General features: G+C 43.9%; 1 protein-coding gene across 1 annotated transcript in view; it reads left to right on the forward strand.

Moving 5' to 3' along the window:
• Window positions 1-284: 284 nt before the first annotated feature.
• myo15b (myosin XVB) overlaps window positions 285-13509 on the forward strand; it is a gene marked incomplete at its 5' end in the record, with an annotated part of 47736 nt that continues 34511 nt past the window's right edge. The window contains 21 exons of the mRNA XM_079182857.1: window positions 285-2399; window positions 2570-2746; window positions 4879-4943; window positions 5116-5179; window positions 5665-5774; window positions 6279-6353; window positions 6884-6977; window positions 7094-7197; window positions 7303-7366; window positions 8768-8881; window positions 8978-9139; window positions 9223-9336; window positions 9430-9488; window positions 10346-10469; window positions 10564-10659; window positions 11235-11366; window positions 11661-11786; window positions 11891-11968; window positions 12615-12763; window positions 13236-13281; window positions 13372-13496. Of these exons, the coding sequence (XP_079038983.1) occupies window positions 285-2399; window positions 2570-2746; window positions 4879-4943; window positions 5116-5179; window positions 5665-5774; window positions 6279-6353; window positions 6884-6977; window positions 7094-7197; window positions 7303-7366; window positions 8768-8881; window positions 8978-9139; window positions 9223-9336; window positions 9430-9488; window positions 10346-10469; window positions 10564-10659; window positions 11235-11366; window positions 11661-11786; window positions 11891-11968; window positions 12615-12763; window positions 13236-13281; window positions 13372-13496 (4193 nt within the window). The remainder of the gene's footprint in view (window positions 2400-2569; window positions 2747-4878; window positions 4944-5115; window positions 5180-5664; window positions 5775-6278; window positions 6354-6883; window positions 6978-7093; window positions 7198-7302; window positions 7367-8767; window positions 8882-8977; window positions 9140-9222; window positions 9337-9429; window positions 9489-10345; window positions 10470-10563; window positions 10660-11234; window positions 11367-11660; window positions 11787-11890; window positions 11969-12614; window positions 12764-13235; window positions 13282-13371; window positions 13497-13509) is intronic.

The following is a 13509-nucleotide window of genomic DNA, read 5'->3' on the forward strand; positions in this document are numbered from 1 at the left end:
CACCAGTCAAGTCACAAGGTGGAAATCAACAGAAAAATGTGAGACAGAGTGCATCTCAGCCTCCCTCCAAAGTGCCAAATGGGAGACAAAAAAGAAGAGTGGATTCACCAACTCTGGAGGACAGAAAGATGGATGAAGGGAAGAGCAATATTCGGAATAAAGTAAATCAAAGTAAAAAGAGAGGTACAGAACCAAAAGAATCGCAGAAACAAGTGGGGAGCACACTAGGAAACAGAACAACTGTAAATCGTAGAACACAACCTCAACATGACAAAAATAGTAAGATGGGCAAAAGCAAGACCACCAAACACAAGTCTCCACCAAAAGCAGTCTCAACCGTGCGTGGGAGGATCAACAAGAAGCTCCCCACCGAGGCTGAAAACAAGAGAAGGGACAAAGTGACGGACACTGAGGAGGAGGAATCAGAGAGCGACACAGGAAGCTCAGCGGAGGTGTCGTACGAGGAAACTAGCAATGATGAGAAAGAGGAGGAGCGGGGAAGTAACAAAGAGACATCTGAGACACATGGGAGTGAGGAGAGCAGTGAGGAGGAAGAGGCTGAGGCATCAGAAACAGAACAGACGGCAAACGAGGACTCGGACAAGGAGCTTTCAGAGGAAGCTAAATCTAGAGGGGAAGCAGTCACGTCCAGTGAAGAGGAAGAGGTAAACGAGAAGGAAGTTGAAGTATCTGAGGCAGTCAGCAGTGATGTGAGTGAAGACGAGGTGATATCCCAGGAGGACACTTTTGAAAAGCCAACGGCTGATAAAGCCTGCAGAAGACGCAGACAGACTCCACGTGCCTCGAAGCCTAGACAAGGACGGGAATACAAGATGGTTAAAAAAACAAAGGCAGATAAGCAGGCTGAGAAGGCAGAGAAACAGAAAGCCAAAGCAGAGAAGCAGAGGTTAGAAAAGGAAGCCAAACAAAAAGCCAAGGAAGAAAAAAAGAACAGAAAAAAAATACAAAAAGAGGACAAATCCAGTTCTGCAACAGAGGAGATTCAACCACCAAAAGACCTTTCTATTAACAAGGTTGACACAGTAAAAGGCAAGACCCAAACAAAAAACATTAATGAGAAAGATGATCCTGTAGAAGCTGATCCAGATGTCGAAGAGGAGGAGGCTGAACCAACGTTGACCAAAGCCATCAAAGGCCAAAACCGAATGATGCTTCTCAAAGCCAAAGGTAAAGACCTCAAAGCCATTCTGGAGCCTGAGGAGCAGCAGGACGCTGGAAGTGTCGTCAAAGGGCGGCCACAGAGGTTGCTCTTGGGGAAGGTCAAGATGGCATCGCTCCAGCAGAAAGCCAATAAGGTGTTAGCGAAGCCTGACGAGGAAACATCAGAGAGCGAGGCCATTGATGGGGGGTCCAGCAAACCCAAGGAACGTTTGATTGCACGGAGAAAAGGTATGACTGGTTGGATTCAGAAAAAAATGCCGCATGGGTTGAACATGAGAAAGAAGCTTTCTGCTTGGACTAAAGCCATTGGGGTATCCCACTGGCTATCCTTCCGGAAGATACAGCAGAAGCAAGGCCTCAGAAAATCTAAGGGTAATATCCTCAAACATAGGATGGCTATGAGAATGGCTAGTAAAACCAGCCTTACAAGTAAGAAAAATAGGGGCTCCTCTGCGGACAAAATGGGTCAAGAGAATGTCAGCCTTCAGGGAAAGGCGGGGGAGGGAGGGGAGGAAGTGGGCCCAGCTGGGGAGAAAGAAGTAGAGGCCAAATATGCTGTGGTACTCCCCAGGATGAACAAACTGGGCAAGGCAAAGATTGCCGAGGTTCCCCAGGCAGTTCCTGGACCTTCTACTCCATCAAGTACCACTGGACCAACAGGAGAACTCACCACATCACAGCCAAAACCCCCTAAACCAGGTGCCAGGCTTGTGCTCCCCGTCAAACCAGATCTCAGCCTCCTGAAGTCCATCAAGAAGTCCTTGCCAGGGGGGTTAACATTAGGTGCAGATGTGGCAGAGAGGAGCCCTGGGTCCAGTGGTCCACCGGAGGGATCACCCAGCATTGAGGATAGAAAGAGGAGAGCTGCCCTCGACAATCAAGATGGAGTCAGTGTGCTGCAGGCTGCAAGAGGGAAACTGAACCCCTCCCAGAGCAACCTGACCAAGATGTCCTTGTCGGGGAAAACAATAAGTGGTGGGGTGACTCGAACCAGGGGACCAGACCCAGAGAGAGAGGCTGCAACCGGGTTACCCAGGTCCACCACTCAGCCCTTCCCAAATGGGGAGGCAAGTGCTGTGATGTCAGGTGTCCGGTCCTTGTATGAAGAAGAGGCAGACAGGGAAGTAGCCCAGCTGATGGGTGAGGGGGGGATATATACGATCCCCCAACCAGAGGTGCACTGGGCTGGTAACCCACGGATGAGTGGAGACCCTCAGGTATGTGTTACATTTTTGACGGTAGACTTTTCATTAAGTGAGTCCGAAACTGCACTCGGTCACTTAAATAAATGGTAGAGAAATAACAATAGGTGGAGCGTGACAAAATGTAGTTGAATCAGTGTGATCCAATGATCTCAATCATCTGTCTTCGCTGTGTGTGGGATTAGAACTGGCTGCGTGCGGAGAACCTGTTGCCCCACCAGACAGTGGAGAAGCTAACCAAGTGGACAGTCTATGATGATGGGGGCCAGGCCAGGACCATTCCTGCCCAAAATGGCAGGGGCCCCTGGGAATCAGAAGACCCCACCCAGGAGATGCTGGAGAGTCGACTGATCAGCACACAGGTAATGATACTGCATTATGACGAAGTCCTGTTAGCGCCCTTGTCATTGAGGGTAGAAGAAACATCATACTCACAATGTAGCTATTCTTTGTGCGCATTCAGATTTAACACAGCGCAAATTTCATTCTAGGTTTAAAGACATAATCTGTAGCTGGCTAGCAATGTATGCATTGACCTTAGAACCTAACTGGGAATTCTTGAACTCTCTGTTATTGCCCTCCATATCCTTCTACTTTTAGCTCTCAACTTTCATAAATTGAAGTAATTTGGCCTTGGATTATTCCATTATTAAAATCTTTGGCTTAAACTGAAACAATTTTGACTCAAGCAGACATGTCTTTGCCTTCAGTTTGTGCAACTTTCTGCGAATTTGCATCTGTTCGCATTCACTTGTTTCCATTCAATTGCCACCTCTAAATCTCACTCTGCGTTTGCTCTGACAACATCCTTTGAGCTTTAATTCAGTTTTAGTAAATTGAAACAAAGACAAATTGACTTGTTAACCTGGGACCCAGGACCCAGGAGCTTGAACAAATAACCTTGTGAGACTTTGGTGCTAGGTGGCACTTCTTTTTGTGTTTTCACTGTTTTTTATAAATTAGGACGTTTCTAATATGCCACAAATATTCAAACTGTTTACTATGTACTTTACTTTAAATACTTAAAGTACCTTAACTGCAGAGTGTACCAGCAGGTATTTAAAGTAGACTTATATTTTTAATTCCCTCAGTTTGATAAGTGTTTTTGGTCATATTTCAGTATGAGACTTCCTTGTTTTATGATCCGCTCCTGTTTGCCCTCTAGGGTTTAAGTGGACAGAATCTCTTGATTTCCTAACAAGGCTTTAAAACAAAAAAGTATTGCCATCTATTGTCATGTATTTTGCCTTCATGAACCAGTAACATTGACAAAGGTGTTAACAGCAACAGGTGCAATAAAAACAATCAATCACAGTGTTCATTTGCCCACAAAGTCCTCAGATGATGTTTGATGAGGTCAGCTACAAGAACATACCTGTGTGGGTGGACTATATGGGTGGGCAGGCCCTTTAAAGTGTTAGTTGTCCTGATTGATACAGATGTAATCATGATTGACAGCGCTGCCAGCTGTGCCAGCTACCCTTGTAAGTACCTGGAACTGGCATGTTGTATCAGCTTCTGAGCAGCGTCCAACTAGTTCCAGGAACTTGTCTCTAATGTGGACAGTGAACAATGGGAAGCAAAAACAGAACTAGTGACAATGGATACACCTTATGTTACATTTTCAGGAAGTTCCTGCCGTGGCAAAAAGCCTCAAAGTGGACCAGAGTGTTTGGAAAGGGGAGATCCTGGTGTTGACCTGGTGGTGGCCTTTGACTCAAAGACAGCAAAAGGGCCCATACTTGTCCAGATAACAGAATGACTATCTGACTGACCAACTGAATGACACATGTCCCTATGCTTTGACCCAGCAATTAGCAGGGAAAGACTGCAGAGCCATTCTCTATGTTATTACAACATTCTAGCAGTGGTGAACCTCAATATTTTCCATTTTACTAACGTCTCAATCTACTTTGTCAAGTCACATTTTCCTGTAAACCAAAGTAACAAACATTACTTCCAATTCAAAAAAGTTACACTATTGCTGTCTAATGTCTAAGAACGTGTAAGGGTTGGAGTGTCAGCATATCAGATCTACTTCATCACCTATAGTCGGTGTGCACACAAGACAAAAGGGCATAAAGACTTACTGCTGTTTTATTTATTTCCTGCTCTGTGCAGACACAATAGAGCATACAACACACCCGCTATGAGATTGCAGTATATCAGCTATCACACCGCTCCACCGCTGCAAGTGGATTGGTTACCCGCTGTGGAAAGGTTATGGGTGGAGTGGACCATTAGTAGCGGCGAAGTGCAGAAACATAACACAAGAGGTTAAACCATAAAGGTCTCTGGCGAAGATTCATTCGCTTATTTAAAAAATCTTTTAATTCAATGTTAGCCAAACTAGTAGATGGCTGTGGAGAGAAGGTAAGGGCAGAGATGTCTGAAGTTGATGGTCCTGACTGGAGGGATGCTTCAAATGGAGACTGGCGGGGATTTGATGTCAACTTATGTCCTCATAGCTGCTCATGTCTCTGCCTTCTTTCAGGTGGTGATGCCTGGCTGCAAAAGAACCATAGAGGTGGATGAGGTGGAGGATCTCTCCCAGCTGGAGTGAGTTTTCTCTGTCACTCACACACACGCACGCATGCACACACACACACACACACACACACACACACACACACACACACACACACACACACACACACACACACACACACACACAGTCACAGTACTTACAGTATATACACACTTTTTCAACCTGTTTGTCTGCTGTTCTCAGAGAGGTGTGCGAGAGCTCTGTGCTGCTGAATCTGAAGAAGAGGTTCCACCGTGACTGTATTTATGTAAGCTTCATTCCTGATCTCACACTATGATCTGAAGCCTTTTTTTAAAGCAGGTAAGATTTTCATTCATTTCATTTGGGAGACATATTCCCCATGCTGCAACTGGAATTTACTGTTTTGGAAACAACTTAAGTGAGCGAAAAATAAATAAATTGCGCAAACTCCATCCACCGAGGAAGACCGTGAGATTTGGTTGAAAGCTCCAGAAAAACTAGTACAGGCAACCTTGAGGTTTTTTAAGTCAAAGTTAGACTTTGAATACTTTAATGCTTCATGGAAGCCAAATGGCGGTGAACATCTTGATAGATAAAAACAACAACAATCAAAGCACAGATAAATACTAATGCACTACCACAAATCAACTGCTATCAATGTGGCAGACATGTAGCAATATCTGTTGTCTTTGCTAAATGAGATTTTCAGACTTATTTTCCCCCAAAAAGTTAATAATTTTTCATTCACTGTGTCATTTTCTTTTTTCCCAGACTTACATTGGAAACATGCTGCTGTCCATTAACCCCTTCAAACCCCTTAACATCTACACAGAGGAGCTGAGACAGAAATACCAGGGCACAGAGCAGCATAGAAACCCACCGTGAGCAAACTATCCTCACACAGAGCGGCCCTGTTTGCATTTTGTTTATTTGATGCCGTTATCCCGAGATCCCGAGTTTATTATTTCCTTATCACGGACAACATAGCTCATCTTCTTACATTAAAGTGTTCATTTATGTTGATCTGTGAGAAAAAAAGAAATTCTCGAGATAGCGATACATAAGTAGTCCAAGTAGTTATTGTAGGATGTGGAGGATAATCAGCACCATAGGGGCCTGGACATGAGCATAAGAAATAAGAGGCAACAATAAAAGATTTCTTTCTAGCGATAACGAAATAATTAACTTGTGATCTCGAAATAACAGTATTAAAAAAGATAATTGCCAAGCACAGGCTGTTCTTGGCTTCCGTACTATTCAGTTTTCTCTTATTATACTTTCAATAACAACTGGCAGCATGTATCTCACCAAAGGTTTCACTTCCTTCAGAGCATCTGTCCACCTTCTATTGCTAATGTTTGACTTTCTGTTGTTCTCTGCTTCAGCCATGTGTACGCCATAGCCGACGCCGCTTTCAGTCAGTCTCAAGCCTCCACACAGGAGCAGTGCATCATCATCAGGTACTGACAAGAACCCCAACATCTTCATGTTCAATCTTTCCAGCCTCAGATTTGAAACAAAAGACCTGCTCTTTTCCATCATCTATAATCCGATAGGATACATATTTTAAATTATAAGGCTGCTTATCCAATCCAAACTCCACACTGAAGGGCTCACCCAGCTCGGGGATCATACTCGAGCAACTCTGAGGCGATCGTGCTCGCCACTACACCACCGTGTCATCAAACAATCTTGTGGGTTTTTTTCACCCTGTTCCATCTAAAAAAGAAAAAAGTCTTTAGCCAGTTCCCAGTGCAATTATCAACATAACTACATCAACAATCACTCGAACAACACTTCAACCTCAATTTGCTCGACAATGTAGCTGGCCACGCTTGGCTCATGTCATCGGTTGGCTTTGTGGCCAAGTGGTTAAGGCCCAACCATGAGCCGCAGTGTCCCTGGTTCACATGGAGACAGGGGCCTTTGTTTCATGCCATCTCAATTCTAAGCTGTGTCATATTTCAGGTCATTTTTATTTCTCATGTAGTGGCCAGAGTGGATCAGGGAAGACTGAGGCTACCAAGCTAATAGTCCACTACCTCAGCTCTATGTATCAGGGCAGAAACAGCAACCTACGACAGGTAATTTATTTTAAATAATAGTTTGATCAGCTAGCAACACTGCAAAGGGTTGGCGGGTGTACCCTTCAGTCCTCCACTCCTTATTGTCTTATTGCCTAACTTCCTTTCTCTTTCAGCCCATGGACGTCTTTCCCATCCTGGAGAGTTTCGGGAATGCCAAGACCATCCTCAACAATAACTCCAGCCGCTTTGGCAAGTTCCTCCACATCCACATCCTCCAGTGAGTCCACCCGATGTCCATATCTGTTGATGTTGCACCATATGTTCCTGACGAGATTGGTTGCAGTGGTTTTACTTGTCAACTGTCTCTCATCTTGGTTAACAGCGGGGTTGTTGTAGGGACCTCGTTGTCCAAATATCTCCTTGAGAAGTCCAGGGTTGTCTTTCAGGTGAGGACATTGAGTGAGTGTGCTGTGTGCTCAAACAGACGTTAAGTTTACTGGAGAAGCACATTTCATCAGGTTCAAACTGATTTTTAGACACATTTGTGAATAAGACAACACATCACGTTGGCTTTGGCCTCGACAGCGTCAATAGGGCTGCTGTCACTGTGTAAATGATTGTGTGATCAGCCATTTGTCTAATACATCACATTTGGCTGGCTTGTGTTGGCTTGTAGGAAAAAGTCTCAAGTTCCTTTTTCTGGTTGAGTGCTTTTGCGTCTTTGGAAAATAAACAGTTTGGAGGCTCAGCTTTCGCACCTTGATAGAAGATACCTTCATCTACAGAATTCAAATAATCAAATAGCTTTTCAATCTTCAGTTTTAAGCCTTGCTAGTGGCAGGGCTCAAGGGATAAGAATGTTGGTTGCCTGTCCACCACTTCAGAATTAAATATTGGTGAATCTCAAAGGGATTGCCTTGAACATTTTGTACATACAATCATGATCCCCAGAGTTAAAATTTCAATGATTTTAGTGCTCCATTGACCTTTCCTCTGGCGCTAGCAGCAGGTCAAAGTTTTCAATTATCTAGTGAAATATCTCTGACTTTTTTGGTTTTGAATGAGGCAACTCAACAACTGTTTGAATGATTGCCATGATATTTGGTACAGATGTTCAAGGTCCCCAGAGAATGAATACAAGTTTTTAGGGGGTTCTTAATGAAATGTCTTGACAAATATAGGATGGAGTGCCATAAAATCCATATTTGCCACGATTTTAGAAATACAATGTTGTATAAATCAGACTCTGAGTGATATATAACAAACCCTTCTGTAAAAATAAAGAGATTTCTGTCTTAGAGTCTGAGAAAAAAACATATTCAGAGAAAACCGCCTTTAAATATAAGTTTTGTAAAATGACATACATTTTGAAGAAACTACAGGTGAATAGGGTAAATAAATTAACTAATAGATATCACCATAACAACTTACCCAGTTGATTACTAGGGAAGTTTTAATATCTATTATTTATTTGTATTACAAGTTCTCTGAAATTATACGTTTAAATATGCAAATGAGGCATTATCTAATTATCTAATGTGAACCTTAGGTGAATTTAGGAGAAATATACAGATGCAAATAGACAAAGTGTAAAGTATAAGATAAACACTTGAACAGGTTTTTAATGTTTTCTTTCCCCTGGTCTGAAAGGAGATATGTTATGGTGTCTCATTGTCATTATGAGCATGATAACATGTTTTTTTTCCCCCACTGGCGTGGAGTGTAACCAAGTGGTTGATACAGCCACCTGATTTGTCCATTGCAGTGTGTTTCATTACACTGTTGGTCGTGCTGCGAGTGACTCACTTGTGTGTCACTTGCTGGTTCTTTCCCCATGTCCCTTGTAGGCCAACGAGGAGAGGAACTACCATGTGTTCTATGAGCTGCTGGCAGGTATGAACGACTGGGACAAAGAGGAGCTCTACCTGCAAGGAGCCGAGACCTATTACTACCTAAACCAAGTACATCACACATCAATGAACACCCAACTATTCTCAAACTCTGTCTTCACTCACTATACATGTTACATGTTTGATGTTTTCTCTGTCCGCCTCTAGGGTGGTGCCTGTGACCTGAAGGTTAAGCAGGACAAGCAGGACTTCCAGCTATTGGTTCAGTGCTTTGAGACCATCGGTCTGCATGCTGACCAGATCTCCACGGTCTGGGCAATCCTCTCCTCTATCCTGCAGCTCGGCAACATCTGCTTCAGCTCATACGAGGTGTGTGTGTGTGCAGGAGAGTGAGTGAGCGGTACACAGATCAGACATCGGTATCACACATCAGTCGCTGCTTTTTGCTTCAGAGCGAGTCATTTGAGGTGGCGCGTATCTTCAGCGAGGCCGAGGCCAGGAGAGTCGGCTCCTTGCTGCAGATTTCCTCCGAGGCTCTGCAGACCGTCATCACTCACAGAGTCACGGTTAGTAGTCGTTCACGCACCGCTCGCGCCTCTTGCTGAGTTATCGTACACATGTCTGCACGTGTGGACACTGATTAGCGTTCTCGTCCACAGGAGACGACCTACGACAGGATATACTGCCCTCTGTCTGTGGAAAGTGCCATAGAATATAGGTAGGAACATGTTGATGCTGACTGAGTGTAAGCACAGATAGCAGACAAGTCTCTCCAACCAAAACTAAAAGGATCCCTTCCATCTATTGATCCGTCCATCCATTTTCTGCCACTTATCCGGGGCCTGGTCGGGGTCAGGCGGCAACCTCCGGTTCTGCCGAGTGCAAAGCAAATACAAAACTCCCAGTGTCCTCGCAAGAGCGAAGAGCTGGTCCACTTTCCAGGACAGAATCCACATTTCAACAATTGTCAGGAATCTCCTGTCCGTCACCTTGGCTCAAGCTTTCTCAGGGAGCATGTCGAATATTAAGAAATACATTAATTATATCCATACTGCACAGCTTATTGATGAAGAAACAAGTAGAGCCACTACTTTTTTTGTAGGGTCCCTGCTGGCAGCCAACATCAACAGCCAGAGACCCTGGTTGCATTGCTAGGCTGCACTGGAGGGAAGGGAGGCACGGGAGAACCAGAATCAAGACTGAGAGGGGCAGACTGTCAGACCCTGCTGCAGTAACATGAGAGGTTTTCTAAAGGGACACTAGGGCTCGCTTTTGTCCACAGGGACTGCAAAAATCAACACCAAATGAAAGTTTCTTATTGTAGCTTTAATTATTTCAGTGCAAAAGATAATTTGGCTCATGAAAGTTTAATTGCAATGGTATTATGTATTCATTATTTTTTTAATCATTTAGCCAACCCACGTGGAATGGAATATTATTGTGTGTGAAAGTAGAATATGAACAGTGTTGACACCCCGCCTATTTCCAACTCCATTCCCCTCATTTTGTTACATTTTCTGTTAATCATTTGCATTGTCCTCACCCCCCACCCCTCATCCTTGTCGTCTCTTGCAGAGATGCCATTGCCAAAGCCTTGTATTCAGTGCTGTTTGACTGGTTGTTGGAGCAGACCAATGACTGGCTGAGCCCCACAGAGATGGACAGCACTGTGGGCATAGTCGACATCTACGGCTTTGAGGTTAGTAATCTGCCTGGACCGAGATCTGGGAACTCAAAAGAAACTGAGACATCTTCTTGTGGTGGTAGATGTGACGTCCTGTGTTCCTCTGCAGGACCTGGGAGTGAACAGCTTTGAGCAGCTGTGTATCAACTTTGCCAATGAGCAGCTGCAGCACTTTGTCAACAAGGCAGTGATCTCCCAGGAGCAGGTCAGTGGGCTGTATACTAGATCCCTAAAGATCAACTGACCCCTTAAGTCACCCTACAAAAAGGGTTAATAAGCTGTGACTGATGCCTTCATCAATAGTTGAAGAGTCATTTGCTAACACCCTATAGATCACTTATAAGCCGTTAAGAACAACATTTGGGTTGCCAGGTTGTGAGAAGTCCCTTTGACAGCATCCTCCTCCAGACACTCTGTGTTGTGTTTTTAGCTAGTTAGCTAGCTAGCTAGCTAGAAAGACTTCTCCAACGAGTTGACTTCCTGACTTCCTGAAAAGATTTGCAAAAGTCATCTGTTCATCTGACTTTTGGTAAATAGGCTCATTTGCTTTTTTTTTGAGCATGACATGAGACAATTGATACCAATCTTATATGTATGTGTCAAGTATGGATCTTGAGCCAGGAGATGATTAGCCTAGCTTAGCACAAAGACTCAAGGCAGTGGCGAAAAGTGCTTGTCTGTGTTTTCATCATCCAAGAGGAAATCTGGCAAGTAGAACCGAGAACCTCCCGATATTCACACACTTAAACTAAGTGCAGTCTGCAATGTTACCGTGTGCAGGAGGAGTACAGTACAGAACAGATCCAGTGGTATCCGATGCCACTCAAGAACTTCCACTCCTGTCTGGAGCTGATCTCCTCCAGACCACACGGCATCCTCCGCATACTGGACGATCAGACCTGCCTCCCCCAGGTACACACACACACACACACACACACACACACACACACACACACACACACACACACACACACACACACACACACACACACAGACATTTACATATTCATATTTAATGAAATGGCTTTGCTTATAGACCATTGTCTAGTTATTAACATACAGTATTAAGACCAGAGATTTCATGTGATTTCAGAAGTTTTAAGACAAAATGTTTCCATTTCTTCTACATCTGATCTTGAGGGACTATGAAATATTGAAAAGTAAACATATATATGTTTTTGGTCTAATACATCACATTTACATCAGGCCACTGACCACACCTTCCTCCAGAAGTGCCACTACCACCATGGGAACAGCCCCTACTATGCCAAGCCCAAGAACCCACTGCCAGTCTTCACTGTCTATCACTATGCCGGAGCTGTCACTTATCAGGTATCAGGCTCTATACACAGCTATATGCAGCAGATCTGTCAAACAACAGCCAGTGCTGCAGGAACATTTGTATTAAAACTTTCTTTTTTAAACTCTTTCTCCAGGTTCATAATTTCCTGAATAAGAACCACGACCAGTTCCGGACAGAAGTGGTAGAGCTTTTTGCCAGGAGTCGCTTAAAGGTGAAGCCCTTTGCCTGAAGTGGTTCAAACAAGATATTTTAATCACAACATGTAATCGGATTACACAGGTTTGTGTATCAATGAAGGGGCCACATCCAAGTCTGAAAAGTGAAGCCAATGCGGAAGTGCCTTAAACTTGCAATCTTTCTAATGGCCAGCAAGGGGCGACCCCTTAGCAACCGACAATATGACTACACATTACACCTTTAAGTTCCAGTGTGCTGAGATCTCTCATACGGAAATGCATTGCATTCACCTAAGAATAAAAAATATATGACGTTATATGGTAATAGTGACTATTGTATATTTTTATTATGACCTAATGTCTCAAATTCACAAGATCGGGAAAACGGACAAATGTATCTTGGAATTTTGATATGAAAAAAGTCATATAGAACATGAATACAATAAAAAACAATTACCAAGCACAAGACAATGAAATGTAAAAGTGTAAATGTTTCGTTAGGGGACATTACTAGTAGTCATAATGATTAGTACACCTTTAGAGACAGTACTGAATATAAAGGTGATCAGTTTACAGCTATTGTATATCAACATAAAACACAGCAGTTGCTCCAGAAACATACTCGTAGGCTTTTAATTAAAGCATACTTCATTTTGACAGTTGTTTTTGCACGTTTGTCAGATGGTGTCGGAGCTGTTCCGGAAGGTTCAGGACGCTTACATTCAGCAGAGAGAGCTGGGCTGGAGAGGGAAGGGCCTCCGCCAGCAGCCCTCTACCGCCGCCTCACACTTCCTTCAGTCCCTGACGGAGCTCACCACCCGCCTGGAGAGGTACCAACACACTGACTGCACTGAGCTGTCGTTACCAAAGCTCCGGATCGCTGTTAAAAGCCAGCTGGGTGAATGGATACAGTTGCACCGCATGTGTTTAAAATGAAATAGCTGTGGTTTGTGGAGAACGTGGGGTTTAGTGAATGTCATGGAAAGAAATATGAGAATGAATATGATAGCTTCTCTACAATGTTTTTGTTTGGTGTGAATCATCTGCAAAATAAATTCTAGACCTCACACCGTACGGGACAGAACGGCTCAAATCAGGACGTTTCATGGGTACATTTCAATCACACGTACCGGTTAATACTCCTTCCAGAAGCCTGAAATTGCCTCTTGTTGGTGCTCTTAAATATTACATTTCACTTCTATAAAACAGCAATCAGATGCTGCTCGGCCTTTCTTTACGTGCATGTCGTAGGTCTAAGGTTGACGAATAACCTGTGTCTATGTTTTGTCCTTCAATTCTTAGATGCAAAACCACTTTTATTCGCTGTCTGAAGCCAAACTACGTCAAGGTAGCACCGGATACTACGTACTGATGCCAACGTCATCCGACCACGTATGACAGTGTACTGTGTCTCTCTCTCTCTTGTGTCCTCCATCAGCATCCTGGGATCTTTGACGTGGACTACGTGTCGGCCCAGCTGAGGCATGCTGGGATGCTGGAGACCATCCACATCAGGAAAGAGGGTTTCCCCATACGGATGCAGTACTCCTACTTCATTGAGAGGTGCTGCAAACAC

This window comes from Pholis gunnellus (genome assembly GCF_910591455.1).
Source record: "Pholis gunnellus genome assembly, chromosome: 21".
Classification (NCBI taxonomy): domain Eukaryota; kingdom Metazoa; phylum Chordata; class Actinopteri; order Perciformes; family Pholidae; genus Pholis; species Pholis gunnellus.